Here is a 17,878-nt window from a genome sequence, read left to right as displayed (position 1 = left end):
GCCAGCTTGTCGCTTTGCCTCTACACTGCGCCCGTTGCTTCTCCGTGTCATCAGAGCCGGGCGACTACTCTCTGGGAAATGAAGCTCCTTTATTGCGTAGAGATAATTGCATCTCTACTGAGCACCACAGCGAATTTGACGATGACGAACAGTTTTATAAAACTGGTAGCAGATGTGAACAATAAATCAACAAGATGGTGAAAGGCGAGGACTTCATCAGAATGTTTGGGTAGTTGGAGGAGCGTGCCAAAAGAAAGAGATATCTGCCCGTTGAATTGTATTGATCAAAGGTGAGAGAGCTGCGGGCAGAGTGGAGCCCGACAAACGAGTCTTGGCGGCGATGCCAGAATGGCGGGGGACACTGCAGGTCATCAACGGGCAAGTGCGCTTGTGCATTTTATTGTCGGCTTGTGATTCGAGTCGTGGAGCGAGCATCGCTCTTGCTTTTTTAGTTGCCATTTCATCGCTCTTGCTTTTGTTTTCCATTGTCGTATTGTCTTGCCTCTCGACATAACAAAAGAGAGATCAGCGTTACCCACATCAACTTTGTGCTGCTGTTATCAGTAATGCCTGGTAGATCGTAGCGCTTTGAACAAAGCACCGTGCTGCACTACACCGCGCGTCGAGTGCTTTTTGTTTATTGTCACAAAGAAATGGCCGAGACTTACAAGAGAGAGGAGCCCGGGAACAAAAGGAAAGAGCGATTTCGCGGACCACACCGACAGGAAGGCGCGACCAGCATTCGGCCGTCACAGGCCCCATACCTGCAGATTGTGGAGCCCTGCACGACGAGAACGGCAAGGCCAGCCAGCCTCTGGTCACCGTAAAATACCACACCGCAGCGCTAACATCAGATACGACACAGGCCTTTCCCCGCCTCCTTCCTCGATAGAATCTAATCCGTTTTGATGTGCTGAGGAGACGACAAGGGCAACCTGCCAAAGAGGTGGAAGCATTGAGGGGTATTGTGCACATGTCTGGCATCGGTCGAAGCGGCAAATTATGCCTTCCTTCTTATCCTGTCAAGTGTGTTGTGCCCGTTTTGTCAGTGCTTCTTCCTTCCCCTTCCGGTATGCCTCAAGGGTTGGGCGTAGAAGGCGCAGCGCTTGGAAGGCGTTCCGCCTGGAAGATAGGCGGCTGAGTGTAATCGAGTTCGAGCTGCTGCCACTTCACTCTTGTGACTATCATATCTGGGAGACGTGGATGGAGCGATTCGAATTGGCCTCGCCGCCTCTGGCCATCCGTCGCGGATCTGCCGGCCACAGGCTGAGAGCTGTCACTTGGCCACTAGCGCATGGGATTGGCTGGCGGGTGTTTCGGTCAGTGGAAAGCATGGCCGACAAAGCCAGTCCAGGCCCAGAGAGGCCTGGCCAAGAAAAGAGTTGCAGGGGATTGCGCCGCACTTGCCTGACCTGGCTGAGCAGGTGGTGTGCTACAGAGAGTGTGTGCGTGGACGACCTTTGCCATTTGCACCTTCCTTCTTGACTTTGTTGCTCAAGTAATCCGTGGTAATGCCTGCCATTCTCCCCGCCCCTCCTTCTTCGCTTTCGACTCGGTCTTTTGCCCGTTCCTTTCTGCTCATGTCGCCTTTTTGGTGGCTACCACTTCGGTCTATCGCTCGTAATCTACAGTCAACTCAGCTATTCCCCCGGAACGGCTGCAAGTCACCAACCGACAGCGCCGCCGCTTCCTTCCTGGAGAGGACTTCCTCGTAAGCCTCGTACAACAGATTTCTCTTTCGTATCTCCTACTTTTGCCGCGCCTTCTTCTTTTCGTTCCTAAGCTTTTCCCTTTCCACTTCTTCACTTCCACTTCTTCCTCTCTCATCTTCGCTCTATCGACTCTTTTTTATTTTTGTCAATCACGTCTCTTGACGACAACGCTCGACTTCTCCCAGTCGCCAAGAGCAACTCACCGATTCACCAGCCGCCCACAAATCACTCGGTGTTTACACATTTGGACCACTCACCACCATTCTCCAAACCTCACCCAAACCCCAACCGCACTTCGGCTGCATTTTCCGCGCACCCTCTCGCTCTCGTCGACAAATTTTCCGCCTTGGGATCGTCCTCGTGCATATATACTACTATACCCGCCGAGACGAACCCCTTCGTCTGGACCGCCGTTGATCGTATCCTATCCGTTCGCTGCGTTCTTCCTGCAGATCGGCGCTCAAACAGAAGTTGGCATCCGGTGTCGCAAATAACGAGTCTTTCGACACTCCTTTAAAACAGCAAAACAAAAATAGCAACAAGACAGCGACAGGACCGGCTGGCCCCTTCTTGGAAGCTGTGCTGAGCACGATTTGGTCGCATTCTTGATTTGTGTCGATACCAAATATCGTCGAATGCCACCGCAAGTTTTCGCGTGCTAAGACAAAAGCACGCCACCCTCAACTGTTGTCACTTCCGCGCGGCTCTGTCACCTCCGGCCAGTTCGCTCTTACGGGCAATTGCAAACATCCACGTTGACATACTTGCACCGAGTCTCTGTCCCCATGTCGACCAACTTGTGTTGATACGTTTTCCTCTCCCTCATGCAAGGCGGCATTTCACGGTTACAGGCCTCAGCTTCCTCGAGTACTCAACGGTCGCTACCTCATCAGCATCAGCCACGTTGCATCCTACCGACCTAGTGCACAGCCGCAGCAATGGTGAAGCCTATATTAAAGAAACGGTCCCATTCGGAGAAAAACTCCCTGGACTTGGATCGTCCACTGGAAGAGCAGCACGTCCCCGGACTGGCAGGCCTGGTGTCTGGCTACGAATCCGGCGGCCAGATGCGCGGTGCCCGCGATATCAGTTTTTCGTTCAACGACAGTTCCGCCTTTGCAAGCAAGCCACGATACCAACATGGCCGGTCTCACAGCGGTACCTCCCACGTCTCAATAGCGACGACTGCAAGCGGTGGAGGCGCTCGAGCAGGATCCTTTGTCCACCCGTTTCAGCAGACACCACGAACCCAAACCCCACCTCTGACCTACACGAACTCTTTGGCCTCAGTAGACAACATCGGCACTGGCTACAACAACACGGGCACTAACAGCATCCGTGACTACTCACCAACCATCACGGAGAACGATGACGACGACGACTTTCCTGTTGGCTCTCTCCCTAACCATCGTTACAACAACGGTCACACTGCGTCACTTTCACAATCGAGCTTACGACACCCATCTCTTGCCAACCAACGGGCTGCGTCCTTTAGTGATATCAACGCTGCTCCTCCGTTGCGTGTGAACACGGCGGCTCGTTCCATGCCGAGTGGGCGCCGAGGCCCTGGCAATAGTAGTCTGTCAACGAGCCTGTCGCATTCGGACCTACATTTACACGCTTTTGCGGAGTCGGCAGTAATGGATTCGCCATTGTCTGTTGGGCCTGCGGCTCCTGCGCCCCTCTCGTCGAGCTCGTACATCCCGATTTCCCCTCTCCGCAGCTCCCTTGAAGGTGTTGCGTTCCCTCGTTTGCGATCTCGTTCCGAGCTCGATTCTGGGGCACGTGCAGACCAAATTCGCGAAGCACGCCGCAAGTTTGAGGAACGCGAGCGTGCCAAGGCCGAAAAACACGACCGCGAAATGCTGCGCAAACGCGAGCGGCGCGACCACAAGGAGGCCAAGTCGTACGAAAGACAGGCTGCACAGGTGCGCAAGAACAGCGCTGGTGCGGTCAGCGACGTTGTCCGGCCTTCTCTGTCTCGAAAGTCTACACCGACGTTTGGCAGCAACAGCGGCAGCGGCAGCGGTAGTGGCTCTGGCGAACATGAACGGGGCCGTGACAGTGGTCGGTACTCACGACAAGCGGCGCATGAGATTACCGAAAAGCCGCTTGCATTCAAGAGCAACAATTACGAAAATGTGGCTGGCGGCATGACGCCCAGTTTCGGACCCACCGTCGATAGCGTGGCTTTCAAGAATGCGCGCCGGAACAACACAACCAAGCGGAAGACGCAGGGCTACTGGAACGGCTTTGTTCTGTGGCTACGGACCCGGATTTTTCGCATGGGACGGAACTAGGTGTGTCTTTCAAGCAGACTCCCCAGCCACGGTCCTTGATATTTATCTTTGCCGCTTTTAAAGATGCATATCCGTTCACTAGAGGAAGAGGACTCTCTTTCCTACATTCATCCTACTTCCTCTTTCTTCTCTTCCATTCTTATACATTGCGAAACGCCACACCTCTTACACGCGCATCACATTTTACAACTTCCTTTTTATGACGACACGACTACTTACGAACGCATACCGGTTGGCTCATTTGGTACAACAGATCAACCGTCGGGACGGAATGGGGCACAGAAACACGAATACTCGGAGTCCAGCGGACGGCGTTTTGATTGGGATTTGGTCTTTTTTTGGTTTCTATTTGGTTGCTTTTCTGCTAGCGCATTGCTTCCATATTTTGTCGCTGCTCATCGCGTTCGTGATTCTCCATTGTATGGAGTCGGGGCCTTGACGGACCTGACAGACGCAACTCTGTATTCTTTTTATCTTTTTTTTCTTCTCTTCAGGTCAATTCACATATGTGCTCACTTGGACGAGCGCATCTTTTGAACAGCATCGTCAGCTTCATTCGTTCTTTCAGCCTCTTCGCAAAGATACGAACTCCCTCGGACCGTACTGCAACAATGTAGGACAACATGGGGACTAGGAAAACCACTTAGCGCTCCCTAACTGACACCACTCCGAATGAGATTAGCCCCAGTCGCACGTTTCCCCCAAACCAAGAATTGCCAACGGGAGGGTATTAATACTAACCACTTGCATATGCATACACTGATTGGCTGCACCATGAACGAACCCCCTCAATCTCACTCTGACGAAGGTCCGCCCGCTCAGCCCTGCACATGTCAGCCTCGGTTTTGCATACGAGTGCCTTTTAGCAGAAAGTACGACAACTCGCGACTGAATGTCCCATTAGCAAAGTTGAAAAGCCCGGCTCACCTCGTCCTTATTGATACAAAGCATCGATTTGAATCCTCCAGGGTCGTATATTTGATCTACCGCCAATCGTTATCGTCAATCCCACATGTTTTGTGGTTTTGGCATTTCTGCAGTCTCGGCATAAAAACGGGCGAGGTCGCGTCTCCTCTTAATTTTTGGGGACTTCTTTCGGCTGTCTCGCCATAATTTTGCTCGTATTGTTTTCCAGACGTCTTTACGACCACCACAACATCCCAGCACGGCAAGAATCTGTCATTAACCGTTACACAACACCGTTTACAACAGCAACACGACGATACCATGGCCGCGGCACGACCGTTCATTGACTATCCTGTGCCTAAAGAAGGCGACGACCTCACTTATGTCTTCCCTAATGACAAGAACCCGGCAGTGCGCGGTCTGCCGCTGGTCCTTGTGGCCGGCCTGTGAGTCCAAGAACAGCATGCCTCTCGGTTTCTCTTGTTCCGCGGCTTTTGTACTGACCATCCGGTGAAGAGTGACCCGTTCCGGTTATCTCAACCGCTTTCTGTGGCATAACACTGGTTTCGGGCGTGTCAAGGACATTCCTGGCCTGGACAAAGAGCTCGTGACATTTAGAGTGAGTGTTTTGAGTGCTTAGCAAATATACATCGAACATCGACTGCATAAGTGCAAGATACCACGAGTGCCTCGTAAGGCTGGCCGACTGCTGACAGCCAATCTCACCCAGCCTCGGGTTATTCCCACTGCAGTGCCCGGCCAGGATGCTACTGCGCAGACCATCCTGCCTTTTGGCCCCGACATTCTGGAGCCCCAGCACACGGAGCACGATGTGCGCTACTACTCAGCTGCCGACTACAACGCACTCTACAAGTCCGGCACCCTGTCGCCTGTTGATGTCGTCGAGGCCCTCCTGCCACTGGTTCAGCGTGGCAAGGGCTCCATCTATGAGAAGGCGTTTCTGGTGACCAAGGTCGACGAAGTGCGCGCAGCAGCTCGGGCGTCTGCGGCGCGATGGGCGGCCGGCTCACCGCTGGGCTTGCTGGACGGCGTGCCTGTCACGGTCAAGTGCGACATAGACGTCGAGGGCTACGTCACGACAGCCGGCATCAACCCGCGCCTGGAAGACGATGCCTTTGGCAAGCGATACCCACGCCTGCGCGAACCGTCCAAGAAGACGGAATGGACGGTGCAGAAGCTGCTCGAAGCCGGCGCTCTGCTCGTGGCCCAGAACAACATGCACGAGCTCGGCATGGACACTACCGGCTGTAATGTACGTTTTCTCTTTCGGACAATTCCCACGCCCCCCTTTTATGACGCGGTGCCTAACATACACATCAGCCCCGCAATGGCACGCCCGTGAACTGGTACAACACAACATATTACCCCGGCGGATCATCGTCTGGAGGCGCGTCCTGTCTCGGTGCAGGTATCGTGCCCATCGCGATCGGCACTGACTCGGGCGGCAGTGTGCGCATTCCGCCCAGCTTCAACGGCGTGTTCGGCCTCAAGCCCACGCACGACCGCACCGTTGTCATGGACTCGAGCATGTGCATCCAGGGTCCCATGGCCGCCACCGTCAGCGATCTCAAGGCCGCGTACCGCACCATTTCGCAGCCCAACCCCGACGACCCCGTGACTGGCAAGTTTGCCATATCGCTCCCGCCCGCGACCAACGCGCGCCGCGTCATCGGCGTACCGCGGGAGTGGGTGGCGCGCGCCGACCCCGTCGTGCTCGAGCACTTTAACCGCGTCGTGGACCACTGCCGTGACGCGCTCGGCTACGAGATTGTCGACATCCAGATCCCGCTGCTCAGCCAGGGCCAGGCCGCACACGGGCCCTCGTGCCTGCTGGAGTCGCTCGACAAGGTGCGCGACCGCGCCGCGCCCAACCGCGACGACTGGGCCGGCATGCTCAACGCACAGAACCGCATCCTGCTCACCATCGTCCAGCACGCGTCCGCCGTCGACCTGCTCAAGTTCAACCAGCTGCGCACCGTGCTCATGCGTCACATGGCCTACCTGTTTACCGAGAAGCACCCGGGGATGATTGTGCTTACGCCGACGACGCCCATGGCGGGATGGAAGAAGCTGCCCGGCGACGACGTCTACGGCTTCATGGACGGCAACATGACGCTGCACTGCATGTTGTACGTCTGGCTGTCCAACACGACGGGCTGCCCATCCGTGTCGTGCCCCATGGGCTACGCGGAGCCCGAGCAGGGCGAGGGCCGCGTACCGATGGGCGTGCTGGCGATGGGCGAATGGGGTGCCGAGGAGCAGCTGCTCGGCTGGGCGGCTGAGGCGGAGTTGTACCTGCACAACACATACCCAGGCGGACGCATCCGACCGGCGAAGTGGATGGATGTGATCGCGCGGGCCAAGGAGCACAAGGCCAGCGCGGCGGCAACCGGAAAGGCCAGCGATGCCAGCGAAGAGTGATTACGCCTACAGGGTGTACGAGGACCTAAAACCGGATGTGTGGCAACATGTCAGTGTACTTGGTCACTTATTAATTTGATGGCTGTGTTACCATATGTATGACGTATCAAAGGATGATGCATAAGTGATACTGTTGTCTGCGTTCTGTGTACGTATGATATGACCGTCTGACAAGTATGATGCACTGACATTTCCGTTTCTTAATACTATGGACAAGGAGGGAACCTGGCGCGAAATATGAGAGACAGAAGGCACATTGTCTGTGGCTCAAATGTAGCTGTGAGGCGTTCTGGAGTACCGAATACTTTCTGTAATCAGCCAACTTGGGCCATAGGTAGGGTCACGCTGTTCAAGCCGCCAAAGCCGCAGTGACAAATCGCTAACATAGGGGGTTAATGTGTCCTCGGGCGCAGGTTACCGCCATTTACAGTGCATTGCGGGCCAACCGGACCGCTAACACAGGGCAACAACGGCTAGGCCACTTAGGATGGTGCTTGGCTGTGGCTGAGCGAATGCCATGCTTGGCGACACTTTGCCTCAAATGGGAATCTATGTCATCTTCATAACAAATGCGCAGTCGGTGGAATCCAGTTGTCGTCTTCCAAATAATGTCTCCTTTTTCAGGTGTATTGCCGATAGCCGCGATATTACATTCCTGTTGCCAGTTACTCTTTCCCTCTTAGTTGCAACAGACTCTCGTGGAGGTAACCCGATCGCACCTTCCTGGCAAACACACCGAAACACGATACGTATTAAGAGGAAGCTCCACCGCCATAAACTCGACGTCCTCATCTGAGTCTCACACAAATCCTCATTCACTTTCCTTCGACAACTTTCCAACGACTACTTCCCACCACACCTTTTTATGAATTACTAGCCATGTGTTTCGGATCTAAAGAACCCCGGGCCGCCGACGACGCACCGTCTCGGCCCGTGCAGCTCCAACAAGCCAATAACGGAAACGGTAAAACGTCTACCTACGATGCGCCTCCATTACGTCCTCCACATCAGCAGCCGGCGCAGGAGCGCAACGAGTATGCACCGCCTCCTGGCCCTCCTCCTGAGAAGGCTTCCCGTGCGGCTGCTGCGGCGCCGGACGACGTCTTTGCACCCCCGCCGGGCCCGCCGCCTGGACAGGCATCTAGCTCGCAAGCTGGTGCTGCCGGCGATTTTGCTCCCCCGGCCGGCCCTCCTCCATCGTATATTGGCGGTGGCAGCGGCTCCGGTGACTATGCTCCGCCGCCTGGACCACCCCCAAAAGTGCACGACTGGGAGTCGGCGGTTCCTGACAACTCGCTGCTCCCACCGCCACCCAACCTCTTCTCGGGCTGGGACCAGTCGCCCGTGAACAATGCCACAGAAAAGCAGGCTAAGGCCGGTGCAGCATGGTGCAACCAATTCCCGATCAGCACGAGCATGAATGTGCAGGACAATGCGGCCACCCGGCAAGCGATCCAAAATGGCAACTTCGGTTTGCAAGCCCCGCCGAATTTCGAGGGCACGCTCGTCCGCCAACCGGATGGCTCGTGGAAGGGCGAGACCAAAAGCGACAACGAGGACAATTGCATAATAAGCTTCCCTCCCGTGTACGCGGCGAACATACACCAGCCTCAGCAGGCAGGTGAAACGTTCACGGCGTACTACGAGGTGCACATTGCCCGTAGCAACCGCAAAGAAGTCAGCCTGGCCATGGGCTTTACAGTGATACCGTACCCGCACTTCCGTCTACCCGGCTGGCACCGCGGCAGTCTGGCAGTGCACGGCGACGACGGCCATCGCTACGTCAACGACATGTGGGGCGGCAAAGAGCTCATTGACGAGGACTACCGGCTCAAGCCTGGCGGCAAGTACGGTATTGGCATGACCTTTACACGCAAAGACGTCGCCGGCGGGTACGCGCCGGCCAAAGACTTGTTCAACGTGGAGGTATTCTTCACTGACAACGGCCGTACCGTAGCTTCGTGGGACCTACATGAAGAGACGGACGCCCAGCAGGACCTGCCGGTGACTGGGCTCGAGGGTGACTACGATCTGAGCGCTGCCATTGGCTCATTCGATGTTGTTGACTTTGAGGTCATCTTCAATCCGGCACAGTGGGCGTGGAAGAGATGAGTGGATAGACTGTTTCCGTTGACGGTTGTCTGTTGTGGATGCTAAAGACCGTCCATACTTCCCATTTCATAAAAGACATTAACTTGCCTACTATCATAAGGGGATAGAGGGGTATCGTATGTTTATTGTGGTGCTTCTTTTTATCGTCTACGTCAGGATCGCTTTTATATAATACAAATATACCCAGTTCCAGCCATGCTCCCCGTTCCTTATCCTATCGTCCACAACTATTGCTGTACAGCATCGTCGCACCGTCTACACAAGTGATCCTCGTCCTCAGCAACATACCGCCAGCATCGTGGACACTTGGCGTTCTGGGGCGGCAGGACCACAGCCGTGGCCGACCCACCGCCTTGGACATCAAAGGGTGCTGTGTACTTCCATACCGGGCTCACTTCCTCAGTTGCTAGCTCGCTATCGGCGGCAACCACAGATACAGACGAGACAACAAACATGCTATCGAGCTCGGCGGCGTGTTCTCGCAACAACGGCAGCGCGGTGCTATCGTTCGGAACCCGAAGCACAACAGAGCACTGCAAAGGCGAGCCGAGCACTCGATCGTTGCGCGCGTTCTCGAGTGCCGTCTTCACCGCGGCGTGTGCAGAGAAGATGACTGGGATCACCGCCCGGAGTCGACTCGTGTCCCCCGGCAGTCGGGCTTCACCGACCAGAGGATCGTTATACAGCTGCCGAAGAGGGTGTTCAGTCGACCTAAAGGAGGCTGTGTCAGTATATTGTCCCAACAAACAAGACAGAATCAGGGCCACGACGTACTCTTTCAACCAGGCCGGGGCATGGTCCCAGGCTTCCTCGACAAGCATCGGCACCACCGGTGCCAGCATCCGCGTGAGACCAACAAAAATGGGCTCCAGGACGCCACCCCCGTCGGCACAGTACAGCCGGTCCTTGGCGGCCTCGAGATAGAACGAAGACAAGTCGTTGGTCAGCCAGCGGTTGAGGCTGGCCAAGGCGCGGTAGAACTCGAAGCGGTCGTAGGCGGCAGCCACCTCCTTCATCGTGTCTTTCAGTTGCAGCAGTGCAATGTGGTCGACTGCCGTTAGCGGCGTCGTCCGGGCCGACTCGTGCATGGAGCCTAGCAACATTTTCAGGGTGACGCGGTACTTGATGAGCGCCGTGTGCGTAGCCTGAAGCACCATCTCGCTCATGACAACATCGCCAGTGTAGTCACTGCCAGCAACCCACAACCGCAAAGCATCGGGCCCGAGGGCGTCGTACTTTACAACAGTCGCGCTGCTCGGGTTCGACTTTGCGTTTGTGTTGGTAGAAGGGGAGGCACCATCCGCTGCCTTGGCTTTGCCCCGGCCCTTCTTCTTCTTCTCCTTGATGGGCGGCAAGAGCGTACCATCCATGACCTCGGCGCCGGTCACAATGTTGCCCAGCGACTTGGACATTTTCTTGCCCGCGCCATCGAGCATAAAGCCGTGGGTGACGAGCGTCTTGAAAGGAGACAGCGTCGCAGCACTCGAAGCCGAGGACGATGAGGTGGCCGCACTGCTCAGTCCTGCCACACGCGTCAACAAACTCGACTGGAACCAGCCACGGTGTTGGTCGGATCCCTCGAGGTAGACGTCCGCCTGCGCATCGTTGGCAGCCTGGGTCCAGCTGCTGCCGCTGTCAAACCACACGTCCATAGTGTCGGTACCGCGACGGTATGCGACGCCTGGGTTGGCTTGGCGCAACGCCTCGGGAATCCAGGCCGCCTCGTCGGCTGCGTCGGACCACCACGCATCGGTGCCGCGCTCTTTGACTACGGCCAAAATGTGCCTCACCGTCTCCTCTGTGAGGACAACACTGTCGTCGTCGCCGTACAGTGCCGGGATCGGCACACCCCAGGCCCGCTGCCGGGAAATGCACCACTCGCTGCGGCCCTTGACAAAGCTCTCGAGCCGACTGCGGCCCGTTTCAGGGATAAACTGGACATTTTTCAAGCTCGCCACCGCCGGATCCTTGATCAGATCCACGTCCGCAAACCACTGCGCCGTGGCCCGGATGATGATGGGCTTCTTGGTCCGCCAGTCATACGGGTACTTGTGGCGGTATTCGTGCATAGTGATGACGGCATCGCCTAGGATTGCAAGGACGGCCTTGTTGCCTTCGCCCTGGACGGGCAAGCCTTCGAGACGGGAAGGGTCATCCGGATATGCCTCGGATGTGAAGCGGCCCTCTCCGTCTACAGGTGCCGGAATAGGCAGACCCAGTCGCATACACACCACGTAGTCGTCAAAGCCGTGGCCGGGCGCAGTGTGCACCAGGCCGGAACCAGATCCAGCCGAGACAAAGTCTGCATGGATAATCGGTTGGGGTTTGCCACTCTTGCCGCGTAGCGGATTGGTATATTGCAGCTGAATCAGATCGGAGCCTCGAATCGACCGCGCAATCACTTCGGGTTGAGGAGTGCCTTCGGGGCAACACGCAGCCGTAAAGGACTCCAAACACGAGTCCGCCACAAGAAGGAACTCATCCCCAAGCTGCACAAGAACATACTCAAAGTCCCGGTGGACAGCGATGGCCTCGTTCGCAGGGAGCGTCCAGGGCGTCGTTGTCCAGATTACGGCCGACAGCGGCCGGCTCCCATCGTAGCCTGGGACGGCAGCACCTGGCAGGATGGGAAACTTGACGTAGGCGGCCGTCGATACATGGCGGTCGTTGTACTCGAGCTCGGCCTCGGCAAGGGCGGTATGGGACGACGGAGACCAGTACACGGGCTTGTACTTGCGGTAGATGAGGCCCTTGTGCACCAACGTCTGGAAGAGCTGCAGTTGGCGCACTTCGTACTCTGGATCCATTGTGGTCCATCTGCTGTCCCAGTCGGCCATGACACCAAAGCTCCGGAACTCTTTCATCTGGTCGACAATCGTGCGTGAGGCGAGATCGCGGGCAATTTTTCGGATAGCGACGGGTGTGAGTTCAGCTGCCGAAGAGGACGACGAAGACTCCGACGCAGCTGCGAGAGCCTTGAGTTCGATGGGAAGCCCGTGGCAGTCCCACCCTGGCCTGTAATGCACACGTCGGCCCTGCTGCATCTTGACGCGCAAGCTCATGTCTTTGAGGATCTTATTGAGGGCATGGCCGACGTGCAGCTTGCCGTTGGCATAGGGCGGGCCATCGTGGACTACAAAGAGGTCATTGTCGGGGCGGTTCGCTTGCTGCCATTTGTACAGCTCGTCGGTGCTTCGTCGGAGGTACAGCGGTCGGTGTTCAGCCAGCGGCCGGGGCCTAGGATAGGGAAATCACACGAGTCAGACGACGATAACATGGAGTAGGTCGTAGATCAGATGAAATAGCGTACTCACGGAAATGTCGACTTGGGCAGCCTCAGCGTCGATGCCCATGATTTTGACATTGTTTCCGCAGCCCCATACAATGTGCGTACAACAGCACACTGCCCTAAGCAACCGAGGAGGGTATGTGCGGAAGCAATGGCATCGAAGTGGTGGTGGAGATGTTTCTCGAGATGTTGATTTTGGACTTTAGCGTTTGATGCCCCAATTGAATTTTAAAGTGGGTCCGAAATCGTCTGCGGGATGGAGGTTTCTCCACATTTTCAGGGGACCCACTAACGACTTCAGCATCGTCATAGTCTACAACTGCAGCCTTGCGCCAGCCCGTGAAAGGAAGTAACACCTCCAGGATCGCGACTACCCGAACTGGCCTTTCTTCACCAAACGCCAGAACATCGACATCGCGAACAACGGTCAATTTCGCGTCGTACAATGGCGCCTGTTCGGAGATATCTCCGCATCAGCAAATATTCGGTGCTAGAGTGCCGCATCTACGTCGACAACCCGGCCCTCGTGCAGTCTTGGCTGCTGCACCCCCGCGATCCAGTGCTCCCCCGTGTCATTGAGAGCGTGCGGCCCTTGGTACTTCCGAAGTTAATGGAGGAAAGGGAACGGGCAAAGAAAAAGGGCACAAAGAAGAAGGGTGCGATCCGTGACGTGCTTGTCGAAGGTATGCAATGGCGGGCGGTAACTTCCAAGATTCACACCGTACGCCAAGGCTAATGAACAATTCCTATGTTGTGCAGAGGACTTTGAGGTGTCTTTGTTTCTCACAGAAACAAATACAAGGCATTCGTTGTTGTTTAAGCATCGACGTGCACGCGACAAAACCCAAACGCGGCTGGTTTCTAACTCGTCCAAGCTCACCGGTGGGACGAGCGACGCGCCCATTGATGTAGAGGACGGTGGCAATGGTGACCTGCGGGTCGAGCTCGACCAAGATGGAAATTTCGAGAACGGCGATGGAGACGAAGACGTTGTTTTGACAGCAGCAAGTGTGGGAGGCACAAGGCAACAGCCTGACCGGGAAACCCCGCCAAATCTGCTTCTGGAAGACAGCGACGACGAAGTCCCGTTTGCCCTGCAGGATATCCCTGATATCCAAGAGGACAAAGAGGGCGGTGTTGATACTGCAGATGCTACGACACGGCGGCCCAAACGCCAAAGACAAGACCCTGTACAGGTCAGGGACAGTGGTGACGATGAAGACGGCGCCAACAATCGTGAGGGGGCCGAAAGTGACAACGACTCACTATTCGTGAGTGACAACGAGAATAATGACGACCACGAAGCACCTCCGTCGAAACGCTCGCGGGTCGTCCCTGTGGATGCTGACAATGAAGACGAGGCGAGCCGCAAGAAGAAGAAGCTAGCTATGGACGTCATCTACGAAGGTTTTGCCATTTACGGCCGCGTCTTGTGCCTCGTGGTAAAGCGACGTGGTCCGCCTCGTGGCCGAGGTGCGCAGACTCTTCTTCCAGCCTCGGTCGGTGGCAGTCGACCAGGAAATACGTCGACTAGCCTGGAACCTACAAAACCGGGGGGGCAAGCTGCCATGGAAAACTGGATTGCCTCGACACAAATGCCAATACCCCAGGCATCCGAGACGGGGATGTCTTAATATTTGTGAATGTTTAAATTAGAATTGGGAATTGTATTACACTATCTGTTTTCTTTTCATGACACTATGGCCTTATCAGCGAAGCAACAACCCCTTCATGCCATCATCCTTCTCTTGACCTCTGTAAATATCTCTTCTACTGACGTACATGATTTGCATGTTTCTGTGTTCGCTGCAAACACGTCGTTCTCCAAGAGTCCCACCTTGCCAGGTTTCCTGAGTGCACTAAATTGAGCAAGGGACAGCGACGACCAGCTCTTCTCCGAAACGAGGAGGGCTGGGCAGTCCCGCCTCTTCACAACATCGCCCTCATCGCTCCACAGCAACATAAAGATTTCTGCTGGGGCCGGTCCTTCTGGATACCGACGCCAGACCTCATCTCTCAAATCCCTTACTTTGCGCTGTATCTCCTTGCCATCGGTACGAATCGAATCAAGACCAGCCAACACCGCAAAGGGCATCGATACCTGGAATAGTAAGTGATAAACAGGCGGATCCTCTCCAACGGGACTTACGTCCCCTATGAATGGGTGTTTGAGAATAGTGCAAGCGCGAGCACGCGGCAGCAACTCTTCTACCGTGAATATTGGGTTTTCGGTCCAGGCACTTTCCAACGACAAACATCGCTGTAATATCGTGAGGAACTGCAGTTCAAACTCGTGCGTGTAATGCCCCAAAAGAGCCAAAGCAGACATTCCGGCAAGACCTGCAACGTTACCAGCGACCGCCTTTCCTTGAGGCCAGTTTTCGAAAACTCCCTGGTCCAGCATCCAGAGGATTGACTCGTAGTTTCGCAGAAAGAAACTGCCAGCAGGCCTTCCTGCATAGTGGTTCCTTAACAAATTGTACAATATAAACGCTTTGTAGTCTTGCGAGTATACCATCGGCCATCTCCGTTGAGATAAATTGCTGTCAGCAACCTGCATAAGGCTCCCCGTGTCACTGAGATCGGCTCCAAGACATGACGCAAGGAGTTCCGGGTCTCCAAGTCTAATAATGAAATCGCTAAAGTCATTTGTTTCGACCAGCGGCCCCAAGAAGTCTTCATCGGGGTGTTCCCATTCAACAGCTTTAATACGGCGCCCTGTGAGTTGGCTACTCGCAAAAAATGCCTGTTCACACAGATGTATGAGAGACAACTGCTGCTCCCGGTCCACATACCCGTTGTGGAAGGCACCAACAAAAGCCAGCATGAAATCTTGGATTATCTTGGGTTGAAGCGGGTTCTTCAATGACAGCAATGATTCTTTTTCAAACCAGTTAATCCAAAGTCGACATAAGATGCCTCGTAGAATACCACCTAGCCGCCACGCCTTGGTAGTCGTGTCTGCTGCTAAGAGGCGCCGTCCCTCAACTGTATTAACAAAGAATTCTCTGGCAGAGCGATGGATGAAACCAATCTGTCCAATTTTGAGAGATGACGAAGCAATGGTTGTGACTTCCAATAATCCGGCCGTCAGTGTCTCGATACGTTTGCCGAAGTTGACGCTTTGTGACTGTATTGTTTGGATTGAGTGCCTGCTAGGATTTGCAAAAAGCCTCTGTACTTCGCCCAGATGATTGGCAGCGTATAGTTGGATGTCGCATAAAGGAGGCTCTGCCTTTGCGTCGCCCAGAGGTACGTACGAACTCATTTGGAGTCTTTCAAGTGCTATGTTGATGTAAAGTGCGGCCTCTCGTTGGTAGATCTGCTGGTCTCCTTCATCTAGGCGATCCCACATATTTTGATAAAGTTTGTTGATATCGCGTGGCAGCAGTTCTAATCGCTCGTGCAGCTGGGCGAGCGTATCGCCATTGACAAGTCCTTGGAGGAGACTCCGCATGACAAGACGGACCCAGAGAAACACGCCATCAGAGTATTGACAAACTTTGGCTGCCAGATCTTGCACCATCGATTTGTCATGATCGTCTTCATTCCAGCTTGGTGGTAATTGTGATTCAAAATTGTCCACGACGTATGCCATGATGTCGTCACGGGTAAGGTTCTGTACCAAAAGCTGCGAATCTTTGCAGTACTTGGAATGAAAGGCAGGCTCCGGTCGGCTCGAGATGCATACTTTGACGCGGGGCAAGCGGCAGAGCTTGTCGACGAACGATAACACAGGCTTGGGACTAGCCGATTGAACTTCCATGTCAGCCTCATCTAATCCATCGAGAAATATGCACACTGTGGAAGGAGATGCTTCCAATAGGGCCTCAGTAGCACCGCACAGTTCCTCGTAGGACCAGTCTTGCGCAGAAACTTTCCGGGAAGCGCTCGGCACGGCCCGAAGAATGGCGCCAACAGCCTCTTGGGTCCAACGTCGTCTAGTTGGTTGCATCACCACCTCCTCTTGCTCATTCTCAATTTCGAACTGGCTCAGAAGCTGGCTGAGCAGAGACAGCGCGACGCCTCTTAGACTGCGTTGAATTGGGCTTCCAGAAAGCCAGAAAAAGTGTGCTACGATCAAGGTGGGACCGTGGGCTTTCTCCAGCAGCCGTATTGTGTTCTTATGCCTCATAAGAAATTTGACCAATGTGCTTTTCCCTGAGCCAGCCTTCCCGCACAGCCAGTATGGACTACCAGGAACCCCAACGAGCCAGCAAGGAAAACAAGAAAATGGTGCCGATGATGTTGGGCCACACGTGTGACTTGAGTGGTCATCAATGCGTAGTTCATCTCCGTCGTCCGTGGTTCCGTTCGTAGATGTGTTATTGGAAGCGCCAGGTCGAGATGTCGGTTTGCTCCACTTATTAGAGTCATAAATCCATTCGAACGTGCCGCTGTGAGAGACCACGACTTGACTGTTTCGGTCGTTTAGTCCGTCGCATCGAAGGCTCTTCATCAGCTTCTCGTAGGCTTGCTGTGTATCGTCGATAGCGTCATACGTCCTAGGTTTGTTGATCTCGAATTCTCTTGTGATGTGTTCTTTGATCACATCAGTGTGAGCTGCAATCTCCTCGGAAATGTGCGCATTGATGGCTGATTTCTGTGCTTCGATGAGGTGTTCGATAGATTTCTGGCCTTGGGCGATGTTTGCGATAAATATCCGTAGCGTGCTCTCAAGGGCATAAAACTTGGAGTTCTGCTGAATAGCGATGGCATCGGTGGTTTTGCTGCACAAGACAATTGGATTCAGAATTGGTTCAGTCTCGTAAAGGATAGCTTGCATGAAATAAGAAGATAGTCAAAGACACCAAAGCTTACCATACTTTCATCAAGAGATGAGACTCCATTCGAGCCTGGTGTTTGTTGATATCGGCCTCCAGTTTTGTCAGACGTCCTTCTTTCCACTTGGCGGAAACCCCGGAGTATAAGGAGCGTAAAGCGTTGCCCTTTGCTGAATGTGACAGTTTTCCGGCCGCAGTTTTCAACTTATTAGAGGCACGAAGGCAGTCTCGGGCGATATCAAGTAGCTCCTTCTCGTGGGGATCGAAATCGTCGCCTTCATCCTTGAGTTTCAGTTGAAGCTCGTGACAAAGACCCTCATATTTGCGAGCAAC

The 17,878-nt window shown here is 54.7% G+C and overlaps 5 protein-coding genes across 5 annotated transcripts; 4 read left to right on the top strand and 1 right to left on the bottom strand.

The window, feature by feature from the left end:
• Positions 1–2,650: 2,650 nt before the first annotated feature.
• SPBR_07280 (uncharacterized protein) lies at positions 2,651–4,012 on the top strand (the record flags this gene model as incomplete). Its single annotated transcript, XM_040765534.1, has 1 exon — positions 2,651–4,012. The coding sequence occupies one exon, from the start codon at positions 2,651–2,653 to the stop codon at positions 4,010–4,012; it is 1,362 nt and encodes a 453-aa protein (XP_040617430.1).
• Positions 4,013–5,239: 1,227 nt separating this feature from the next.
• Positions 5,240–7,360, top strand: SPBR_06807 (amidase; the record flags this gene model as incomplete). The annotated part of the gene is made up of 4 exons (XM_040765063.1): positions 5,240–5,364; positions 5,435–5,537; positions 5,649–6,191; positions 6,260–7,360. The coding sequence occupies 4 exons, from the start codon at positions 5,240–5,242 to the stop codon at positions 7,358–7,360; spliced, it is 1,872 nt and encodes a 623-aa protein (XP_040617429.1).
• Positions 7,361–8,239: 879 nt separating this feature from the next.
• Positions 8,240–9,472, top strand: SPBR_07381 (uncharacterized protein; the record flags this gene model as incomplete). Its single annotated transcript, XM_040765635.1, has 1 exon — positions 8,240–9,472. One exon carries the CDS (start codon positions 8,240–8,242, stop codon positions 9,470–9,472), a length of 1,233 nt encoding a protein of 410 aa, XP_040617428.1.
• A 227-nt stretch (positions 9,473–9,699) lies between these two features.
• Positions 9,700–12,836, bottom strand: SPBR_06514 (isoleucyl-tRNA synthetase; the record flags this gene model as incomplete). The annotated part of the gene is made up of 2 exons (XM_040764770.1): positions 9,700–12,709; positions 12,787–12,836. The coding sequence occupies 2 exons, from the start codon at positions 12,834–12,836 to the stop codon at positions 9,700–9,702; spliced, it is 3,060 nt and encodes a 1,019-aa protein (XP_040617427.1).
• A 370-nt stretch (positions 12,837–13,206) lies between these two features.
• Positions 13,207–14,395, top strand: SPBR_07418 (uncharacterized protein; the record flags this gene model as incomplete). The annotated part of the gene is made up of 2 exons (XM_040765672.1): positions 13,207–13,482; positions 13,637–14,395. 2 exons carry the CDS (start codon positions 13,207–13,209, stop codon positions 14,393–14,395), a joined length of 1,035 nt encoding a protein of 344 aa, XP_040617426.1.
• Between the last annotated feature and the right edge of the window lie 3,483 nt (positions 14,396–17,878).

Source organism: Sporothrix brasiliensis (genome assembly GCF_000820605.1).
Source record: "Sporothrix brasiliensis 5110 chromosome Unknown Cont20, whole genome shotgun sequence".
In the NCBI taxonomy this organism is placed as follows: Eukaryota; Fungi; Ascomycota; class Sordariomycetes; order Ophiostomatales; family Ophiostomataceae; genus Sporothrix; species Sporothrix brasiliensis.
Note: the sequence above shows the minus strand (reverse complement) of the source record. Positions and strands in the feature narration are given on the sequence as shown.